The sequence below is a fragment of the Rhinoderma darwinii genome, chromosome 1, assembly GCF_050947455.1.
Source record: "Rhinoderma darwinii isolate aRhiDar2 chromosome 1, aRhiDar2.hap1, whole genome shotgun sequence".
Taxonomy (NCBI): domain Eukaryota; kingdom Metazoa; phylum Chordata; class Amphibia; order Anura; family Rhinodermatidae; genus Rhinoderma; species Rhinoderma darwinii.
The window spans coordinates 162,245,347-162,262,276 of NC_134687.1; the positions used below are offsets into that span (position 1 = coordinate 162,245,347).

The 16,930-nt window shown below is 47.6% G+C and overlaps 1 protein-coding gene across 1 annotated transcript in view; it reads right to left on the reverse strand.

Annotated features, from left to right (window-relative positions):
• Positions 1 to 877, reverse strand: part of FAM241A (family with sequence similarity 241 member A) — a 53,542-nt gene extending 52,665 nt beyond the window's left edge. Inside the window, exon 1 of the mRNA XM_075849725.1 lies at positions 502 to 877. Coding sequence (XP_075705840.1) covers positions 502 to 630 — 129 coding nt within the window. The 5' untranslated portion in view covers positions 631 to 877. The remainder of the gene's footprint in view (positions 1 to 501) is intronic.
• Positions 878 to 16,930: the final 16,053 nt, after the last annotated feature.

The window sequence follows — 16,930 nt, forward strand, 5'->3', positions numbered from 1 at the left end:
TTGTCCATAAAGTTTGGCTAATCTGTCAGAAGAAAAAAAAAAAAAAAGTTGACAATCGTATGATAACCCACTGACTGCACCTTCTGTTACCAAGTAGTCACCCATACATAAGCAGGCTACTGTCCAGCAGTACAATGAGGGCGGATGAAAGACTGGACTTTCCCTTTAAGTACCCAGGTCATTCAGTGGCAGTGGAAAGCCAATTGTTAGTCCATTCCAGCTATGTAAGAGATCAGAAAGCATACATTAAAGTTACTGTATATATCGATGAGGAGCCACACACGAGCGGAGCTAATAGTAATATTAATAATAGTCATCTACTATAGCAGCTGATCCGGTAACGGGCGTTAGTGGAGCCGACACGCTGTTTGTACACTATGATGAACAGATGGCTCTCCAGCTGTTACCACCAGAGGGCATGCTGAGACTTCTAGTCCCTCCGTGTAAGGACACTACTGCAGGCACTGTACCATACTACATACACAGGAACATGTCTCTCACCTGCGCCTGTGCTGAGCCGCTGTCCCGGGCTGTGTGGGCGCTCATGTGTCCGTACGGCGCCGGCCACTCGTCCTGCTGTGTGCTGTCCGGGCTGTGATGCTCCAGAGCGGACCTTCCTGCTTGCTCCATGCCGCCTGTCAGTAGTGTGTCATTCCTCCTGTACACACAGAGCCGCGCCCGGCCGCAGTCAATGGAGGCTACCCAATAGCCGCAGCTCGTCCTCTCCACTTGGCTGCAGTCAGTCGTGAGTCAGTCCGGGGCAGGGAACGGACTGCTTCCTGCACAGGGGCGCGCCTGTCACTGAGCACTGGTGACTGTCACTCACAGGCTATACAGTGCAGCCTGCCGGTGATATCATCACACTGACGTCACACAGTTCTCCTCTGTTCCCACCTCAAGTAGAGGAATTTAGAGCTACTCTGTATGAGATACACCACGGTGAGGATTAGTGAGGAACTGCTCAATGGATGCTAGCTTTTACTACATATAGAACATATCCCTTTAAAACCAGGTGTGACATAACTCCATGTGTTGTCTTCTTTCAAGTTCTAGAACACTTTAGGCTCCGTTCGTAGCTGCGTGCTGGTTTGCGTTTATAACAGAAAGCGTGACGCAGTGCCAGATCTGTCGTTGAAAGATACTACTGGTGCCTGATGGACTCCATTGACTTATAATGGGATCCGTTGTGTTCCATTGTTTTGATGGTAGGAATAGCGCTACATGCAGTACTATTCTGGCTTCACATCTGATGAGACCTGTGATGATGGCTCCAAACCCTGTTTGAGTGACAGCTAGAGTTGAACAAATTCCCCAAAATTCATTTTGGGTACGATTTGATTAAAACTGCAGTCCTATTCGGTCCGAATAAATTTGCCGCAAATCAAAACTGCCCGGATTGCCCTGAAAACTTGTTTCTGACTTTCTGATATCTTCTAGGACCGTATCCAAGTTATACACAACCAGGACAGGTTTTAGACAAAGTCTGGCCCTAGGAAAAGTTAAAGGTGGGGCCCCAAATGCTGAATAAGGGCCTGTTAACATCTGCATTGGGGCTCCGTTAATGGCTTCCGTCATAACTTTCCGTCAGGGGAACCCATAAACGCTAACCAAACTGAAACCATAGCTTTCCGATTGCATTACCACCGATTTCAATCGTAATGTTTCCGTTGCCTAATGGCTTCCGTTTGTCTCCGTTCCGTAAGATTTACGTTTTTTTTTGGCGGAAACAACAGTGCAGTCGACCGTGCTATTGATTCCGTCGAAAAAGCGGAAACCTTACGGAACGGAGACAAACGAAAACCATTTGCAACGGAAGCATTACCATACTTATTCCAGCCATGTGTCTGCAGAATTTGACACACAAACATGTTGGTTTTTCACGTTTCCAGCACCCTGCCCACTGTGACGATCGCCGATCTCAGGTCACGTCACAGGGGTGAACTACACTACTGAGTTTATTAATTTACCTCATAAATCCACGCCCACCTACTCTAGATGACAGGATTATGCTAAATTACTCCTGTAGTTTCCAACACCCCAATAATTTATACCACAGTATGCTACCACCACCTATACTTATCTAGGCAATAGGGGCCTAAGTCTCTATGTTCCCTTAACACCAGTTCCTATAACACAGGTTATCTAAATTGAACATAAAATACAGGTAACGTTCCTCACCTTCGGAAGATTAAGTTCTGTAAGACTACAAGGAAGAGACTTATAAATATTTCAGATTTAATACACAATAGTGCAGTGCAATACATAAAATAGTTGTCAGAATAAAAGATAAAAAATATACATACAGTTACAATGCAATCAAACAGTTTATGAAAATAAAAGGGATAAAAGAAACAGAACAAAACCTTACTGATGTACAGCGGCGATATCCTGGCTGTGGGGACAGCTGAAAATATGGGCAGTCACTCCAACCGAGATATGGATCCCCAACGACTGACACTGACCCTCACTTCTCATGGCATTTTAAACCCAGTTTTTTCCCTCCAGTTCACTGGCTGGTGATGTCACTGAGAGGAGGCTGTTCATATGATAATGAAGGGTACTCCTCCCATTACACAGTTGTATTTCTATAGAGAAACATAAAAGTGATCATGTGTCCTTGCAGGAATCCCCTAGAAATATAATATTACCTGCATTCACCTGTGCAGACATTTACCAACCAGGGCATATCAAACACCACTATAATAGGCCCATGTTTTTAGCCAATAGCCAATCCCAGGTAGTTCCTCTGAGTGTAGGGATCTGAATTTGACATATATATGAGGGCTATTTTCCCTGATCATAACTAGCTATGTGGGTCATTACAAATATAAATTATGACGGGGTTTGCCTTGATGTATCATACTTTCTTTGAACACCATGCCATTCTCCCATGTTTCTCCTGGTCCACAGACAGACACACCACAGGCATCCATTTGCATAGCTTTAGATGTTTGGTCAGGATGTTTGGTCAGCCCTAGTGACAAATCCTTAATCAGCACATCTCGCACCTTGGTGAGGAAAGAGCCAATTAAACATTTGTCAGACAGTGGACATCCTTTGATGGCCAAAGATCTGCATTTCCTATGCAAATCAGATGTATCTTCTGTGTCAGAGGGAGTTATGAAATTACCTCCTAGTAACCTACTTTTGATTCTCTTACCTATAACACCACACCTCCCCCCTTAAGACATGGCATGGGATCATTGATATAGCCATCAATATCCCAAGCCGATCTCCGCAGCTTCCCCCTGGCGCGATAACCCATCTGCGTTGCCATGCTCACTGCCCTTTTTGTGCTGGATAGTGAAATCATATTGTTGCAAGGCTAAACTCCATCTCAGCAGCTTCCCGTTATCACCTGCTACCCTGTGCAACCAACTAAGTGGGTTGTGGTCGGTCACTACGGTAAATCTGCGCCCATAGAGGTATGCCTGTAATTTCTGCAAGGCCCATACAATGGCCAAACATTCCTTCTCTACAGTGGCATACGCAACCTCCCTCGGTAGAAGCTTTCTGCTCAAATACATTATTGGATGTTCATGCCCTTCTGGATTTACCTAGCTGAGCACTGCGCCTAGCCCATAGGCGCTGGCGTCAGTCTGCACCACAAACTTACGAGTGAAATCCGGGCTTTGCAAGACTGGGGAGCTAGCAAGGGCAGCTTTTAAAGCTGACAGAGAACTCTCGCAGTCGGCAGTCCAATTAACTATTTGAGGCTGTTTCTTCTTTGTGAGGTCTGTCAAAGGTTTTGCTAGGGAACTATAGTTAGGAACAAACTTTCTATAGTATCCTGCGGTCCCCAAAAAGGACATAACCTGTTTTTTGGTCTTAGGAGTGGGCCAGGCAGAAATTGCATCAACCTTTCCTGGCTCTGGCTTTAGTGTCCCTCCACCCACCTTGTGCCCGAGGTACTGCACTTCGGTCATGCCGATTTGACACTTTCCAGGCTTGATGGTCAGTCCTTCATCCTGGATACGCCTGAGCACCTGTGACAGGTGGGTCAAGTGATCCTCCCAGGTCTGACTGAATACAGCAATGTCATCCAGGTAAGCGACAGCAAACCCTTCAAACTTCTCTAACAGCTTGTTCACCAAGCGCTGGAATGTGGCAGGAGCATTTTTCATACCAAAGGGCATTACCTTGGACTCATAGAGTCCAAAGGGGGTGATGAAAGCGGACCTCTCCTGCGCTTCCACGGACATAGGGATTTGCCAATACCCCCGACTTAAATCCATAATTGTTAGGTACCGGGCACCGGCTAGCTGATCCAAAAGCTCATCTATGCGGGGCATTGGATACGCATCAAACACAGTGATGGTATTCAACTTCCTGTAGTCCACGCAAAATCGTGTTGTCTTGTCCTTTTTGGGGACAAGCACTACAGGTGATGCCCAGGCACTTTGAGACTCCTGGATCACGCCCAGCCCTAACATTTCCTCTATTTCTTTCTTCATGTCAGCCCTCACTTCTAGGGAAACTCTATAAGCTGCTTGCCTAACAGGTTGGTGATGCCCCGTGTCTACATGGTGAGTTGCTAGCGGAGTTCTCCCAGGTCTCCCTGTAAAAGTGGCAAGGAAGGGGTTAAGTACCTCCTGCAGCTGGAACTTCTGACCCTCAGACAGCTGTGAATTGACTACGGCATCCTCAATGGATCCTATCTCCTTTGCGGAAGCCACTAAATCCAGCAGTGTTTCACTTTCTCCCTCCTCTGGCAAACTGCAGACTGGCAGAGCGCACATATCCCGGTCATAATGCGCCTTGATCATATTCACATGAAAAACTTTGTGTTTCTTGCGAACATGATCGATCGTGACTACGTAGTCCACATCGTTGAGGCGTTGATGAATTGGATATGGGCCTTCCCATGCCGCCTGGAGTTTGTTTTGGGTCATAGGGACCAGTACCCATACCTTCTGACCCACCGCATACACTCTCTCTCGGGCATTCCTATCATACCACCTCTTCTGACTTGCCTGTGCCTGCACCATGTTCTCATGTACTAGGCCTGTCAGTTCCTGCATCCTCTCTCTGAATTTCAAGACATAATCTATCACAGAGACCTCTGGTGTAACCAATTCTCCCTCCCATGCTTCTTTCATGAGATCTAGGGGTCCCCGTACCCTCCTTCCATACAGGAGCTCAAAGGGTGAGAAACCGGTTGATGCCTGCGGTACCTCTCTGTAAGCAAATAGCAGGTGCGGGAGATAACGCTCCCAGTCTCGCCCTTGGGACACCACAAGCATTCGTAGCATCTGCTTGAGGGTCCCGTTAAACCTTTCACACAGACCATTAGTCTGAGGATGGTAAGGGCTGGCCACCAGGTGTTGCACCTGTATTTTCTTACAGAGGCACTGCATCAAATTTGACATAAACTGGGTCCCCTGATCTGTGAGCATCTCCCTGGGAAATCCTACACGGGAAAATATGGTCAGAAGGGCGTCTGCTACCTTATCAGCCCTGATGGAGGATAATGCTATGGCTTCTGGGTAACGTGTGGCATAATCCACTACCGTCAGGATAAAGCGCTTTCCAGAACTGCTGGGTATGGCCAAGGGCCCTACCAGATCCACAGCAATCCGTCGAAAAGGCTCATCAATTATGGGCAAAGGAATAAGGGGGGCCCGGTGCACAGGTCCCGACTTCCCCATCCTTTGGCACACATTGCAGGAACGGCAGTAATCTGTCACATCATTCCCCAGGCCAGGCCAGTAAAAGTTGTGTTTTAGGCGACTCTTAGTCTTACTTATCCCTAGGTGACCAGCTAGTGGTATTTCATGAGCCACCCGCAGGAGTTGTTCCCTGAACTGACGTGGCACCACTAGTTGCCTGTCTTTTAATACATCCTGCTGGGGGTCAGTGGAAATATTTTGTCTATACAGTCTCCCCTGGTCCCAGGTTATTTTTTCAGTGTCCCCCTCCTCTGGGGTCCGATCAGCCAGCTGTCGCAGCTTCTGCAGACTATCGTCAGTGCGTAGGGCCGTCTGAAACAACTGACATTCTGCGTCTGTACTGGCTGATAGCAACACATTCTGACTAACTTCTGCCGCTGGCTGCGGGCTGTCAGCTGTCCCCACTTCCTCTGCAGCAGACACAGTAGGGGGCCCAGAACCCAGGTTTGTGTTACAGGCACCCTGACTGCGCGTCACAGGAGAAATGGACACAACCTTCTCCCCGTCTTGGTGAACTGGTGTGTGTGTGCATGTGACAGGGATTTCATGCATGTTTATGACGTTTCCCGCTACTAAATCTACACACAAATCATTATCTGACGCTTTACAATCCCCACATCCTACATCATTGCTAGTTATACAGTCTATATCCAATGCATTGTTAGATGAGTCTAGGCTATCACTAAGCACAGTAACATTATGTAATTCTATAACATTGCTGGACACAGGGTCATCACATTTCTTAGTATTGACAGTTTCATTATTATCATATACTACCTGCGGTGACACACATGGGGCAGCAAGTACACTAGAGTCCTCCTCATGGTCTGAAGAAATATATCTGGAGACTAAACGTCCCAGATCGGTTCCTAGTAACACATTAGTGGGGATTTTATCCGTCACTCCCACATCCATCATCCCTCTTCCCGCCCCCCAATCCAGGTAAACTCGTGCCATGGGTAAGGCCGGGATCAGACCACCAACTCCAGAAACAGTTAGAGTTTTTCCTGGGATAATGTCTTCTGAAGAAACAAGCTCTGGGTGGACAAGAGTCATTTCGGCACCAGTGTCCCTCAGTCCCATGGTAACCGTCTTGCCCACAGTGACCGCTTGTAAATTGTCACAAGATGCCCTCTCCCTCCCACCCACAAACAAAACTGCTGGGGACAAAATAGATGGTTTGGGCAAAGGGGTAGTTTTCCTCTTCTCTGGGCAAGCAGTGCTGATATGCCCCACTTGGTTGCATCCAAAACACCTGCGATTATCAACAGCAGGCCTGGGAAGTGGGGCAGGGGCAACACCTCCTGGTGATCTGCGAGTAGGGGCAAAAGTGTTAATAGGGGGCTTTCCCCCTTTCCAGCCTGGAACAGCAGGCTTTCGCGCCTCTGGCGCTCTGTTGGCGGCATATACATCCGCTATCTGGGCAGCTTTATCCAGGGTCTTGGGCTCACGGTCCAAAATAAACTGTCGTACTTCCATAGGACAGGTGTGGAGAAACTGGTCCAGGATCATCAGATCCTCCAAATCTTCAAAGGTGTTGACAGCTAATCCCTGCGTCCACTGCCTGAAGTGGATCTTTAGTCCATCGGCCAGGTCTGAGTAACTGTCAGTACCCGTGCGCTGCAAAGCCCGAAATCGTTTCCTGTATACCTCTGGGGTGAGGTTAAATCGTTGGATTAAGGCCTTTTTAATAGCCTCATAATCTTGATCGATAGTTGTGGGCAGGGCTGCAAACACCTCCAGAGCTTTGCCTTTCAGCCCTGGAGTCAGATACTTAGCCCAGTCTGCAGGTGGCAGTTGGAATTGTCTGCAGACCTTTTCAAAACCTTTCAAATAAACATCCAGATCGCCGTCTTTCTCCATGACAGGGAAACGCTCTAGACGGGGTTTAAGGTTGATTGTGCCTGTGGACTCACTCTGAGGCGAGGAGGAAGCACTTGGCAGCTGCATTTGGGTCAACTTGAGCTGGTACTCCCGCTCTGCCTGGCGTTCTTCTCGCTCCGCTTGACGTTCTGCAAACTCTGCTTGGCGTTGTGCAAACTCTGCTTGGCGTTGTGCAGCTTCTCGCTCTGCTTGGCGCTCTTGCATCACCAGTTGCATCCGCATATTCGGATCACAGTTGCCAATCTGCTGGAGGATTAGAGAAAGAGAAGACTCCATACCGTTTTGAGACCTGGTACTGCTGGTACTGCCATGCCCAGCCAGTTCCTGACTGGAGTCTCCTGTCCGTTCCTCTGAGGCTGAAGTTTCCTGCTCTGGTCCCTCGGAATGGTGGAGCTGTGTATCATCTGCCACCAATGCTTGGATCAGATCCGCTTTACTTTTGTTCGTTCCGTCCAGCCTTCTCTCCTCACAGAGGACTAGCAGTTCATCTTTCCTCTTATTTCTATACACCTCTGCCATCTTATCAGCGGTTTTTTCAAAATAAAAGAAAGAAAAGAAAAAACAAGAAGGGGAAGGGAAACTGTTTTGCACGTATGTATGTTAGCTGACAAATAGTAAGCACTGAGTTCTTCCTTGTGGACTGTTGTATTATTTTCAAAGATACTCCAGCCCTTAAGTGTAAAGGTTAATTTCTTAAACAAAACACTTAACGTCTTTAACAGTGTAAATGACAATAACACTATCCCACCGCTGCCACCAATCTGTGACGATCGCCGATCTCAGGTCACGTCACAGGGGTGAACTACACTACTGAGTTTATTAATTTACCTCATAAATCCACGCCCACCTACTCTAGATGACAGGATTATGCTAAATTACTCCTGTAGTTTCCAACACCCCAATAATTTATACCACAGTATGCTACCACCACCTATACTTATCTAGGCAATAGGGGCCTAAGTCTCTATGTTCCCTTAACACCAGTTCCTATAACACAGGTTATCTAAATTGAACATAAAATACAGGTAACGTTCCTCACCTTCGGAAGATTAAGTTCTGTAAGACTACAAGGAAGAGACTTATAAATATTTCAGATTTAATACACAATAGTGCAGTGCAATACATAAAATAGTTGTCAGAATAAAAGATAAAAAATATACATACAGTTACAATGCAATCAAACAGTTTATGAAAATAAAAGGGATAAAAGAAACAGAACAAAACCTTACTGATGTACAGCGGCGATATCCTGGCTGTGGGGACAGCTGAAAATATGGGCAGTCACTCCAACCGAGATATGGATCCCCAACGACTGACACTGACCCTCACTTCTCATGGCATTTTAAACCCAGTTTTTTCCCTCCAGTTCACTGGCTGGTGATGTCACTGAGAGGAGGCTGTTCATATGATAATGAAGGGTACTCCTCCCATTACACAGTTGTATTTCTATAGAGAAACATAAAAGTGATCATGTGTCCTTGCAGGAATCCCCTAGAAATATAATATTACCTGCATTCACCTGTGCAGACATTTACCAACCAGGGCATATCAAACACCACTATAATAGGCCCATGTTTTTAGCCAATAGCCAATCCCAGGTAGTTCCTCTGAGTGTAGGGATCTGAATTTGACATATATATGAGGGCTATTTTCCCTGATCATAACTAGCTATGTGGGTCATTACAAATATAAATTATGACGGGGTTTGCCTTGATGTATCATACTTTCTTTGAACACCATGCCATTCTCCCATGTTTCTCCTGGTCCACAGACAGACACACCACAGGCATCCATTTGCATAGCTTTAGATGTTTGGTCAGGATGTTTGGTCAGCCCTAGTGACAAATCCTTAATCAGCACATCTCGCACCTTGGTGAGGAAAGAGCCAATTAAACATTTGTCAGACAGTGGACATCCTTTGATGGCCAAAGATCTGCATTTCCTATGCAAATCAGATGTATCTTCTGTGTCAGAGGGAGTTATGAAATTACCTCCTAGTAACCTACTTTTGATTCTCTTACCTATAACACCACACCCACCTATACACCATCCTCTAAACAAACTCGTAATCCACTGTGCCCTAGATGGTAATACTGATCTATCAGTGCTCAACACAATAAAAATGCCCCCTCAGTAACCGTGCCCACTCTGTGCCCCCACAGTAATGAAGCCCCCGTAGATAGCGCCATACACAGCCCCTTGTAGATAGCACCACACACAGCCCCCTGTAGATAGCGCCACACAGCTCTCCCCCTTGTAAATAGTGCCATACAGCGCCCCCACTTAGTATAGTGTCACACAGTGCCCCACTTAGTATAGTGCCACACAGCTCCCCCACTTAGTATATAATGCGACACAGCCCCCTTTTTATATAGTGCTACACAGCCCCCCTTGTATTTAGTGCTACAGAGCCCCCTTTGTATATAGTGCTGCAAAGCCCCCCTTGTATATAGTGCAACACAGCCCCCCTTGTATATAGTGCTACACAGCAATCCCCTCCTGTATATTGCCACACAACCCACCCTCCCAAAAAATAATATTGTACTTACCCTTCCCGGACGGACCGCTGCACAGGCTCCAGTCGGGACACATGCGCAGACTAGCGTGATGCAGTGACGTCATCACGCCGGCCTGCGCAGGGAGTCTTCCCAGTGCCTTACAGGCTGCAGGCCTAACGTGGCCTGCAGCCTATAGTTTTAATTTATATTTGCATCATGAGGACGCAGATACAAGTGAATGTCGCTGTCACTAGCACCAGGGCCCCCTCCGGTGCTAGCGACGCAACCGAGCATGAGGGAGCCCGTGCCATCGGGCCCATAACTTTTATGGGCCAGGCGTCGCGGGCTTCATCGTGCCCATAGCAGCAGGGGGCCCTAAATAGATGGGGGCCCTGGGCAATTGCTCAGTTTGCCCCCGCTAACACCGGCCCTGTATACAACCCTTTTCAAACTCTTAACACCAAGCCAGCATGTAATGTGAAAGTGACAGCAGCATATATGGGTAAAGGAAGGGATAACCGCAGTGCATTGCAGTCAGCCCTAGCAGGTGGATGCCGTTTTGCCATTATTTGGGAAATTTGGACCAATTAGATTCATGAAGAATTGATTCGCTCATCTCTATCCTCAGGATAGGCCATCAATATATCATCGGTCGAAGTCCGACTCCCCCCTCCCTCCCCCCGCCGATCAACTGTTTTGAAGGGGCCACAGTGCTCTTTGGAGTGCTGCTTTTCCTCCACTTTCTTTGCTGCTCGTACTGTGAATTGCCGACACACTTGTAGCGCCGCTTCACAGTATTACAGCCTTCTACTATTCACTTCAATTTCAATGGGAGAAGGCTGTAATACTGTGAACGGCCGCTACAAGTGTGTCGGCGATTCACAGTGTGAGCAGTAAAGGAAATGAAGGAGAAGCGGCCCCTTCAAAACAGCTTATCAGCAGGGGTTCTCAGATTTGGACCCGACCAATGAGATATTGGCCTATCCTGAAGATAGGCCAACAATTTCTTAGACCTATCAACAAACTGTTGTCCCTCTTAGTATTAGAGCATGGTATACTACCTACAAACAACGCATATAAATATATATCACACAAATATGTTGTGCACCAGCACATAGTTAATACAATATAACTTTATTAGTACATATAGTACAAGAAATAAATAACGAGGCTGTCTCAAAATCAATTGAAATCAAATAAAAAACAGACCGAGGTGGTGGTCAAAAATCCAAAATCCAATGTATAGTTATAGAGTGCAATCAATACATCACATGTCATATAAATTATTGGATAGATCCATAATAAAGTGCCAATACTCCCAAGTGGGTGAAAACAAATGGGTTGAATAACAACCCCAGTGCAGCGCAAAAATGATATAATATACACTACCGTTCAAAAGTTTGGGGTCACCCAGACAATTTTGTGTTTTCCATGAAAACTCACACTTATATTTATCAAATGAGTTGCAAAATGACTAGAAAATATAGTCAAGACATTGACAAGGTTAGAAATAATGATTTTTATTTGAAATAATAATTTTCTCCTTCAAACTTTGCTTTCGTCAAAGAATGCTCCATTTGCAGCAATTACTGCATTGCAGACCTTTGGCATTCTAGCTGTTAATTTGCTGAGATAATCGGGAGAAATTTCACCCCATGCTTCCAGAAGCCCCTCCCACAAGTTGGATTGGCTTGATGGGCACTTCTTGCGTACCATACGGTCAAGCTGCTCACACAACAGCTCTATGGGGTTGAGATCTGGTGACTGCGCTGGCCACTCCATTACAGATAGAATACCAGCTGCCTGCTTCTTCCCTAAATAGTTCTTGCATAATTTGGAGGTGTGCTTTGAGTCATTGTCCTGTTGTAGGATGAAATTGGCTCCAATCAAGCGCTGTCCACAGGGTATGGCATGCAGGGCCGCCATCAGGGGGGTATTAGGGGTACTGATGTGAGGGGCCCGGCCAAACCTAATTGAAAGGGGGGGCCCGGCAACTGCCACGACTTGCCTTTGGTAGAAAAAAACAGGCCCCTGCAAAGGGGCCCGTTTTTTTCACCAAAAGAATGTCGTGAGCTGCGGGCCCCCCCCTCATGGGGGCCGTCAAACACCGCCGATCGATCGCGCGCACCCGCAAACTCCAGCGCGTGCGCACTCGCGAGCGTCCGCACGTGCACCCACGAACGCCCGCACTCGCGACAGCCCGCGCGTGCACCCGCGGAAGCGCCCACCTGCGACAGCCCGGGCGCTTGCAGTCGCAACAGCACGCGCAATCGCAGCCGCGACAGCACGCGCGCAGCCGCGATTGCCCACGCGCGCACCTACGAACGAAGCGGACACACATGGACCCAACTTACCTGGAGCCTGGCTGGAGATGAAGGACTGGACGTCTGGACCGAAGGCATCGCCTGGAAGACATCGCCTGACGAGGACTGGAGTGGGAGCCAGCAGCTCTTCTGACCCAGTGAGTAAAGTGTCTCAAAGTGCTGTTTAAGTATGGCCCTGTTCACACAGAGTATTTTGCAGGCAGAAAAAAATCTGCCTCAAAATTCCTTAAAGAATTTTGAGGCAGATTTTGACCTGCCCACACTATCTTGCCGCGTTTTTTTTCTGTGTTTTTTGCCCGCGGCGATTGAGGACAGCAGACAAAAAACGCAGCGAAAAATGCATTTTCTGCCTCCCATTGATTTTGATGGGAGGTCAGAGGCGGAACGGCGGCAAGAAAGGACATACTGCTTTTTATTTATTCCGCGACTGGCTCCCATTGATTTCAGATTAAATCAATGGGAGGCGGTTTTGTAAGTTGTTTGGTGCTGATTCTGACGCAGTGTCCGAGTCAATATCAAGGCCCAAAAACTCTGTGAACTGGGCCTTATTGTTAGGGCTTATTCAGACGAACGTGTAATACATCCGTGCAACGCGCGTGATTTTCACGCGCCTCGCACGGACCTATGTTAGTCTATGGGGCCGTGCAGACTGTCAGTGATTTTCACGCAGCGTGTGTCCGCTGCGTAAAACTCACGACATGTCCGATATTTGTGCATTGTTCGCGCATCACGCACCCATTGAAGTCAATGGGTGCGTGAAAATCACGCCCAGCACTTCCGCAGCAGTATAAACTATGAATGAAAACAGAAAAGCACCACGTGCTACAAACATACAAACAGAGTGTCATAATGATGGCGGCTGCGCGAAAATCACGCAGCCACGCATAATACACTGCTGTCACACGGAGCTGTTATGGACCTTTTGCATGCGCAAAATGCCACATTTTTTGCGCGCGCAAAAAGCACACACTTGTGCAAATCCGGCCTTAGGGTAGGAACACACTAGGCATGAACACTGCAGATTTTATGCAACACATTTTATTGTGGAAAATCCGCAGCGTCTTACAGTCGCATCAGAGTGGATGAGATTTGAACAAATCTCATCCACACGCTGCAAAAAAAATTGACCTGCAGTGTGGCTTTTTTAAGCCGCAGCATGTCAATTTATTCTGTGGAATCGCTGCTCCTCTGTTGCGGAAATGTTGCGGTTCTGCCGCAAAAATCACAAATGAGAAAAAAAAGGTACTTTTTTAAATTGATAAAAAAGTTTAGACTTGCCCTGGCCGTAGTCCTGGTGACGCGATCCTCTATTCTTAGCGCAGTCCGGCCTCCTGTCATGACGTTTCATCCCATGTGACTGCTGCAGCGGTCACATGGTCTACAGCATCATCCCAGGAGGCGGGGCTACGTTCAGAAGAGAGAGATGCGTCACCTAAACTACGGCCGGGGCAAGTCTAAACTTTTTTTTCCCTGCAGGATTCCTGCAGCGGACATGCCTCACGAAACCTGCACCACTATTTGGTGCGGTTTTGCTGGCGGAATTCCCTGCGGCTACCGGGGCGGATAAGCTGTGTAGTTTTACTCAGCATATCCGCCTAGTGTGTTCCTACCCTTATGATGTCGCTCCTGGAGCTGCTGCCTGTCTCTAAATAGGCAGTTGGTCCAGTAGAATTTGGAATTATTTTTTTTTGTGAACCAGCTTAAAAAAATACAAAACTTTTGTGTTAGGGCCTGTTCACATCACCGTTTGCTTCCGTTCCGGGGTTCCGTGAACCCCGCAACGGAAAGGTAAGTGACAGTACAGCTTCCGTTTCAGTCTCCATTGATCTCAATGGTGACGGAAACATCGCTAATGGTTTCCGTTCGTCACCATTCCGGCTGGTTTTCGGTTTTCCGACGGAATCAATAGCGTAGTCTACATCATAAGGGTAGGAACACACTAGGCGGATATGCTGAGTAAAACTACACAGCTTATCCGCCCCAGTAGCCGCAGGGAATTCCGCCAGCAAAACCTCACCAAATAGTGGCGCAGGTTTCGTGAGGCATGTCCACTGCGGGAATCCTGCAGGGAAAAAAAAGTTTAGACATACCCCGGCCGGAGTCCTGGTGACGCATCTCTCTCTTCTGAACGTAGCCCCGCCTCCTGGGATGACGCTGTAGACCATGTGACCGCTGCAGCAATCACATGGGATGAAACGTCATGACAGGAGGCCGGGCTGCGCTAAGAATAGAGGATCACGTCACCTAAACTACGGCCGGGGTAAGTCTAAACTTAAACAGCATTTCCGCAACAGAGGAGCAGCGTTTTTGCAGCATAAATTGACATGCTGCGGCTTAAAAAGCCGCACTGCAGGTACATGTTTTTTGCAGCGTGTGGATGAGATTTGTTCAAATCTCATCCACTCTGCTGCGACTGTAATACGCTGCGGATTTTCCACAATAAAATGTGTTGCAAAAAATTTGCAGTGTTCATGCCTAGTGTGTTCCTACCCTAAGGCCGGATTAACACAAGCGTGTGCTATTTGCGCGCTCAAAAAATGTGGCGTTTTGCGCATGCAAAAGGTCCATAACAGCTCCGTGTGTCAGCAGTGTATGTTGCGTGGCTGCGTGATTTTCGCGCAGCCGCCATCATTATGACACTCTGTTTGTATGTTTGTAGCACGTGGTGCTTTTCTGTTTTCATTCATAGTTTATACTGCTGCGGAAGTGCTGGGTGTGATTTTCACGCACCCATTGACTTCAATGGGTGCGTGATGCGCGAACAATGCACAAATATCGGACATGTCGTGAGTTTTACGCAGCGGACACACGCTGCATGAAAATCACTGACAGTCTGCACGGCCCCATAGACTAACGTAGGTCCGTGCGAGGCGCGTGAAAATCAGCGCGTTGCACGGATGTATTACACGTTCGTCTGAATAAGCCCTAACAATAAGGCCCAGTTCACAGAGTTTTTGGGCCTTGATATTGACTCGGACACTGCGTCAGAATCAGCACCAAACAACTTCCAAAACCGCCTCCCGTTGATTTAATCTGAAATCAATGGGAGCCAGTCGCAGAAAAAAGAAAAAGCAGCACGTCCTTTCTTGCCGCGGTTCCGCCTCTGACCTGCCATCGAAATCAATGGGAGGCAGAAAATGCATTTTTCGCTGCGTTTTTTGTCTGCTGTCCTCAATCGCCGCGGGCAAAAAACGTGGCAAGATAGTGTGGGCAGGTCAAAATCTGCCTTAAAATTAGGTGCGCGCTTCCAGGCGGTCGCGGGTGCGCAGGCGGTCGCGCACGCTCGCAAGTGCGCACGCGCGGGAGTTTGCGGGTGCGCGCGATCGGTCGCGCGGGCGGTGTTTGACGGCCCCCATGACGAGAGGGGGGGCCCGCAGCTCGCGACATTCTTTTGGTGAAAAAAAATGGGCCCCAATGCAGGGGCCTTTTTTTTTCTACCAACGGCAAGTCGCGGCAGTTGCCGGGCCCCCCTTTCAATTAGGTTTGGACGGGCCCCTCACATCAGTACCCCTAATACCCCCCTGATGGCGGTCCTGGGTAGCATGATGTAGTGCTGGACGGAGTACCGTTAACAGGCGGTGCCACGGTAGGGGGGGCCAGAAAATTTAGCTGTATGGGGCCCTGAAATACCCGATGGCGGCCCTGATGGCATGGCGTTGCAAAATGGAGTGATAGCCTTCCTTATTCAAAATCCCTTTTACCTATTACAAATCTCCCACTTTACCAGCACCAAAGCAACCCCAGACCATCACATTACCTCCACCATGCTTGACAGATGGCGTCAGGCACTCTTCCAGCATCTTTTCAGTTGTTCTGCGTCTCACAAATGTTCTTCTGTGTGATCCAAACACCTCAAACTTCGATTTGTCTGTCCATAACACTTTTTTCCAATCTTCCTCTGTCCAATGTCTGTGTGCTTTGCCCATATTAATCTTTTCCTTTTATTAACCAGTCTCAGATATGGCTTTTTCTTTGCCACTCTGCCCTGAAGGCCAGCATCCCGGAGTCGCCTCTTCACTGTAGAGGTTGACACTGGCGTTTTGCGGGTACTATTTAATGAAGCTGCCAGTTGAGGACCTGTGATGCGTCTATTTCTCAAACTAGAGACTCTAATGTACTTGTCTTGTTGCTCAGTTGTGCAGCGGGGCCTCCCACTTCTCTTCCTACTCTGGTTAGAGCCTGTTTGTGCTGTCCTCTGAAGGGAGTAGTACACACCGTTGTAGGAAATCTTCAGTTTCTTGGCAATTTCTCGCATGGAATAGCCTTCATTTCTAAGAACAAGAATAGACTGTCGAGTTTCACATGAAAGCTCTCTTTTTCTAGCCATTTGGAGAGTTTCATCGAACCCACAAATGTAATGCTCCAGATTCTCAACTAGCTCAAAGGAAGGTCAGTTTTATAGCTCCTCTAAACAGCAAAACTGTTTACAGCGGTGCTAACATAATTGCACAAGGTTTTTCAAGTGTTTTCTAATCATCCATTAGCCTTCTAACACAGTTAGCAAACACAATGTACCATTAGAACACTGGAGTGATAACACAGTGACGGCAACAGT